This window comes from Crocodylus porosus, unplaced genomic scaffold (assembly GCF_001723895.1).
Source record: "Crocodylus porosus isolate Cpor-Errol unplaced genomic scaffold, CroPor_comp1, whole genome shotgun sequence".
In the NCBI taxonomy this organism is placed as follows: Eukaryota; Metazoa; Chordata; order Crocodylia; family Crocodylidae; genus Crocodylus; species Crocodylus porosus.
In genome coordinates, this window is record NW_017728948.1 from 3,523,554 (window position 1) to 3,529,774 (window position 6,221).

Consider the following 6,221-nt stretch of genomic DNA (forward strand, 5'->3'; position numbering starts at 1 on the left):
GTTATAAGTCTGTGTGTGTGTGCAGTTGCATGCCATTCGAGTGTGCGCGTGCAGTTGTGTCATTCAGGGGGGTGTACACACACACACACACACACACACACACACACTTGAAACGACATACAGCTGCACGCACACGTGCACCCTGTCTCTCACAAGTCACTGCGCTGCAAACCCGTACGTACGTGTGTGTGGGGAGCGCGTGCCAAACGCTGCATCTCGGTAGTAATATAAATTAGTCTTAAAAATATTGCCCGCTGCCAGCCTAGATTGCCCTCCGGCAACCACGCCCAGGTGCATGTCCATGCGTGTGTGTTTTTGTATGCAGTTGCATGTTATTCACAAGTGTGAACATGTGTGTGTGGTTGAGAGAGCATGCATGTGCATGCACACACGCACTCACACTCTCTCATAAAAGTTGCTACGCACTACAAACACCCCTACGTGCACCTGCAGGGAGAGCATGCCAAACGCTGCATCTTAGCAGTACTATGAAGTAGTAGGGCAGCGGACAGTATTTTTAAGATTAAATTGACCTGTAACAAATGCGCGTGGGGGGGGGGCATGCAGACACACCCTTATACACTTGAATGACATGCAACTACACGCACACTCATATAGGAGTTGCTGTGCATACGTGCAGGGAGAGCATGTCAAACACCGTATCTTGGCAGCATTATAAACTAGTCTTAAAAATACTGCCTGCTGCCAGCCTAGATTGCCCTCTGGCCAACCAGGGCACCGTGATTTTGTAGCCTCGGCATAGCGAAGGGTGAGGTTTCTGTTTGTTTTAAAATAATAGCCTGCCGAAGGCATTCCCCTGCAGAGGCTGTGTGTGTGGTAACCTTTCCGAAAGCTGTGTGCGCTCAAGTCCCGTGACAAGCCGGTGTTAACGAATGAGACGGGGCTGCAGCTTTTGAAAGCGAAGGAGAGCTTTCATTTCTTTTAGACCATGGGTAAGAGAGCGTTTTGCTTTGTGCTGGCTATAGGTGCCACCCCCAGGAGCAGTGGGAGAAAATCTGTGCTGTCCCCCATCGCCGTGAGCCAGCAGCATGCTGCTAAGGGTCAACCCCAGTCAGTTCATGGAGCATCAGCCTCTCTTTGTGGAGAACACGGAGCGCGAGTATCCCGCCCCGAACTCGCTTCCAGATCCGTTCATGACCGAGGGACCCTCTGCCTCAGCTGAGCCAGACCCGCTGTCCTTCAACCTCACCAACTCCACGGACTGCGGCGAGGAGATCCTGCTCTACGGGGACACCGAGAAGATCGTCATCGGGACGGTGCTCTCCATCATCACCTTGCTGACGATTGCTGGCAACAGCTTGGTCATCATCTCCGTCTGCATCGTCAAGAAGCTCCGCCAACCCTCCAACTACCTGGTGGTGTCCTTGGCAGCGGCCGACCTGTCCGTCGCCTTCGCGGTCATGCCCTTCGTGATCATCACGGACCTGGTGGGAGGGGAGTGGCTGTTCGGGAAGGTGTTTTGCAACGTGTTCATCGCCATGGACGTGATGTGCTGCACGGCTTCCATCATGACCTTGTGCGTCATCAGTGTGGACAGGTAAGGACCGCTTTCGTCCAGTAACGCTTGCGTGGCGGGTGCTTTGGAAACGCTGGAAATCATAAATCCTTTGACTTGGGTGGCTAAGGTTGTCGCTGGAATAGATCATCCTGCCCTCTTCCTTCTGCAGAAGGGGAAACCGAGGCAGCGAAAGGGGCTGAGTGGCTTGCTCGAGCGCTGTGGGGGAGGAAGGGGCTCAGCTCCTTTTGCTATCTGATAAGCACGTGACTTATTTTAGGCTACAGGACTGAGTGCACGGCCCAGGTCGGACGTCTGCAGAAGTGCCTCTTTGTAAATGGAGGTTGCTCTCGGGTTAAGAACGCAAAACTGGCCCCTTCCGGGTTCACATCTGCAGTTGGTGACTGCTCCAGTTCAATACAGGGTGTGTGTGGTTAAAATGAGATGGGAACGCGCTTGAGGCACATATTTAAGTGTTTTTCTGGCCAGAGCCGCAAGGCTCCGATGGCTTTCCAGGCTCTGATCCCGGTCAAGCCAGTTCCTTTCCTCTTGGGTGAGTCGGTTTCCCAGGATTTGTTTCCCCATCTGCAAATTTTGCAGCTAATTATATTGTCTGCGTCACAGGAATATTGCCAGGATGAGGGGTTGGGGCAGATTCAGGTCTGGAGAACCCTGCTTATTTCTCGGGGGGTTCATCTACATTTACAGTGGTGCAGCTGAGCTCAGCGTCCCGTCCCTTGGAGATAAGGCGCTTGAAACTGCGAAAGAATAAAAAAGCCTGATGCATTTCTCATGGGCCTGTGCAATCAGAGCACTTTTTGCTGCGGAGTCTGAGTCAGTCACCTGTGTGCTGTGGTAAGTCTGGGATACAGAGCTAAGATGCAAGATCGTGATTTCAGCAAGAGCTGAGCTCTCGATTCAGTGCGTCACTTCAGAAGAAGGCAATCGGGACTCGTAGTGGAGATGATGCGTCTTTTATTAGATTTTTGCAACAACAACAACAAAAAATTCTTTAATTGCAAAAATCTTGTTGGTCTAATAAAAGATACCGTTTCCACATCCTGATTGTCTTTTCCTCTAGACCAATACGGCTACAACCTGGATACCTAACTTTAGGAAAATCGTTTCTCGGTTTCCAAGCTGAGGCAGGCCAGGTGTGGAATTGGGTAAAAAAAACTGGAAAGTTCACCAAACATCCAAACCCTGCATTGAAGCGAGTGTTTCCCTGGGCAACTCCATAACAACACATGTTCAAACATCCGTGGGCTAATACTAACTTGCAGTCGTACCTGACTGATCGACTCGAGTCTCACTCCGAACTTAACAACCTGGGGTTATTAAAAGCCAATGTTTTGATTGAATAAATTAGAGTCTTTTTCAGGTCTCGATGTATTGTTTAAGCGTGTGTGTGTGGGGAGGGGGAGGGGGACTTTTGTTTTATGGCGAGGGAACCAATTAATAAAAGGGGAATGTATTAAAATGTGGAAGTCCATGTACAGGGGAGGAAATCCATATCAGGTAGGCAAAAAATGAAAGTCAATAGTAGAATATATGGCTTTGTTTGGCTTTTCAGGGATGATGGATAAGTGTGATACTAAAGCAGAGCTAAAACGAAACACCCGCATGAAATAAAGCAGAGAGACTTGAATCTGAGACATTTGCTGCTTTTTTTTCTCTCTCTAAGTTCCTACGCCAAGTAGAAATAGATATCGAGATGCCGAAGTGCGGAGGACAGAGCTCTTACTAAAATTAAATGCAATAGATTCTGCTCATTAATTATGATTGCCTGGGTGAAATTCCCTCTGGCTCAAGCAGGCAGAGATCCAGAGGAAGCAGTGGAGCTGTGTTGAATTTGGCTGGCTGTCTTTCATCGCCAAAATGTGAGCAAACGCAGGATTTCGGGGAAATGTGCGTTGCGCTAGCCAGAAAGCGGTCAAGCCCAGCTCATGAGTCGAGGCCAAATCCTGAAAGGTGCAGAGCACGTTGCCACTGAAGTCAACAGGGGAGGGGTTATTCAGGAGGTGGGTTTCTGCCATTACAGACCAGATCCAGAGTTGCCTCTGGATGCATAGCACGGCTAGGATGTGCACAATAGAGGTGTCGGTTCAGTCTCCGGTGTAAAATAGAGCAGCCCCGAGGCTGCTCTGATTTATGTTGGCTATTCAGTGGCATCTGTAGGGCCAGGCACCAAACCCAGGCACCCGTTTTGAGGGCACAAGGATGGTGCCTTGGCTACAGCTGCCTGCTGGGGCTCGGAAACTACCTGTTACTCCTCTTGTCCCTCAATGGGCTGCTTTGGCAGCTGGGGATTGATGGTGTCTAAAGGAAACCTGGCTACTATCCCTTCCACCCACTGCAGAGGCTAGGGGAGGTGCATGAGCTGCCGGTCCTTTCCCTTCCGCAGGCATGCAACCATCATCCCTCCCCATAACCCGCGCACACATCTCGCCTGTCCCCAGTCTCTGCAAAACTCCTCATCATCTCAGCGTCCTAGTGAAATGCATCATGTTAACGCACCACCTTGACCATGCTTTCCTGCGTGTCCAAAGAGGAAGCGTGGCTTACCGGTGAGAAAAGAGGGGAGGCAAGAGGTAGCAGGAGGCGGCGGGGCTGGGTGGTGTTATGCAATGCCTTGACCTCTTTGTGCATGAGTGAACTCAGCTGGATGAGCGACTAAAAAGCAGTGGCAATCAGATGGCTGCAGTTGAGCAAAGCTTTCCTGGATCTGTCTCGCTCACTGCTTAAATTAGACCAACTGTACTTTGCGTTGAACCCAGCTGGCCCATTCAGTCACTGTCTGCTCTGGATCCTTCTCCCCAGCCCGTAATTGCTCATTTGGAAACGTGGAGCAGAGTGCAGGCAGATAAACTAGCCGAGACACGATACGAGCGGGGGGGAAAAATCAACGCCAGGGGTTTAAATTGGAGCTGGAATGAGCCACTCGTCAGAGAAGCGTGTTCCTGTGAATAAGCCCCACGGATTTGCATCACAATAGCGGTGGGTCTAACCCTGCGTGTGCCCGAGGTTTGTGATGCAGAGCTTATTTCGCTGTGTCCGTTTGAGATCAGGATTCAGTAGCTGCTGGCGGGGCTGTGAATGGCTCCCCGTGCGGCTTGAGATCTCGATAGCCCCGTGGCCTTCAGCCTGAGCGCTCGGCTGCGGTCACGGAGCATTAGGGGTCTCCACAGGCTGGGGCCCACCACTGCAGCGGTGTAGACAAGGCCGCCCTGCTAACCCATGTCTGAGATGAGCAGGAAGGCTTTTCGTTCCCCGCGCCACCCGTTACGTTTTTGCAGCCGTAACACCGTGGAGGCGCGGGATGCAGGCTGCCGTTCTGGGGGACGGGGCGGCATCGCCCAGGAGGTGCTGCAGCCCACTGCCTTCAGGGAGCCGGGCTCTGGGGAGACCCAGCGGACTTTTCTCTCCAAGGGGTGGCTTGGTTGGGATCATTAGGGATCCCGGCGATATTTGTGAGCACGCTTCACTTTGGGATCTTCTCTGCACCTCCCCGCCCCCCCCCCCAGGAAAGCGAAGAGCTGGGGACTCCCTGTTATAAATTCTTCTGCACTCCCAATCCTAAATGCTGCATGGATGTGCTCTGTTGGGCCAGCTTGCCTTATTCCATCTGGTTGCGTTTCTGAAGAGGCCGAAGTTTACATGCCTTCTGACAGGCCTTGGGAGGCCTTTTGAGATGGAAAGTGCAATAAAATGTAGGGTATTATTAAAAGATTTCTCCCTCTTATTCATTTTTTTAAGCCTCTTGAGTACAGCTAGTGAAATGTTTTGATCCAAAAAGGGGCTTTTTTCCAGCAAAACAAATTGTTGCTGAAAAATACCCATTTTCAGTGGCTATATGTTGACAAAACCTGCAAATGTTTCGATGGAAGGGAAAGAAAAAAGGAGTCTGCAGTGGAGTGCCCCAGGGGTCGGTCCTGGGGATGGTTTTGTTCAGTGTCTTCATCAGCGACCTGGAAGATGGGCAAGTTTGCAGATGACACCAAGCTGCAGGGAGTAGTAGATACGCTGGAGGGTCGGGCTAGGATTTGGAGAGCCCACAGCAAATCGGAGGATCGGGCCAAAATAAATCCCGTGAGGTTCAACAAGGACAAGTGCAAAATCCCGCACTTAGGACAGAACAGTCCCCTGCCCCAGTATAGGCTTTGGCTTTTTTCTGGTGGGGGAGTTCATTAAAAACCCAAATCTCTCTCAAAACTAGTTGACAGAAATGATTTGTTTGCTGAAATATTTCACGGTGAGGGTTTAAAAAAAGAAAAATCCCATTTTTTAGCCAGCTGTATCCTTGCGATGTCCAAATATTCTCTCGGACCTTGGGCTGAGCTATGTTGTAGCTGGCATCAGTTTTCTGTAGAAAAACAACCCAAAAAGAGAGAGTCATTCAGAAACAGGTTTTTTGGGTTTTCACTTGCCCTCTCCCTTCTTTATCCAGACAGGTCTTTGGTTATTAGGTATGCTCGGGCGCATTGCTCTCCAGGTTGCCCCGACTTTCAATAGCTCAGACAGCCCGGCTGATTTCAACACGTAGCTATGCTTTCTGCCCCGCTGAATCGGGAACATTGCCTGCCCTGAAAGCATTTCTTGAGCTACAAACAAGGCTCTATCACAGAAGTCAGGTCGAAGGGACCTTGTAGATCTTCAAGTCCGACCCCATGCCTGGGCGGGAGAAAAAACTGGGTTCAGATGATCC

General features: G+C 50.7%; 1 protein-coding gene across 1 annotated transcript in view; it reads left to right on the plus strand.

Moving 5' to 3' along the window:
* The first annotated feature begins 924 nt into the window (after positions 1 to 924).
* Positions 925 to 6,221, plus strand: part of LOC109322378 (5-hydroxytryptamine receptor 7-like) — a 13,951-nt gene continuing 8,654 nt past the window's right edge. Inside the window, exon 1 of the mRNA XM_019553461.1 lies at positions 925 to 1,558. Within this exon, the coding sequence (XP_019409006.1) occupies positions 1,050 to 1,558 (509 nt within the window). The 5' untranslated portion in view covers positions 925 to 1,049. The remainder of the gene's footprint in view (positions 1,559 to 6,221) is intronic.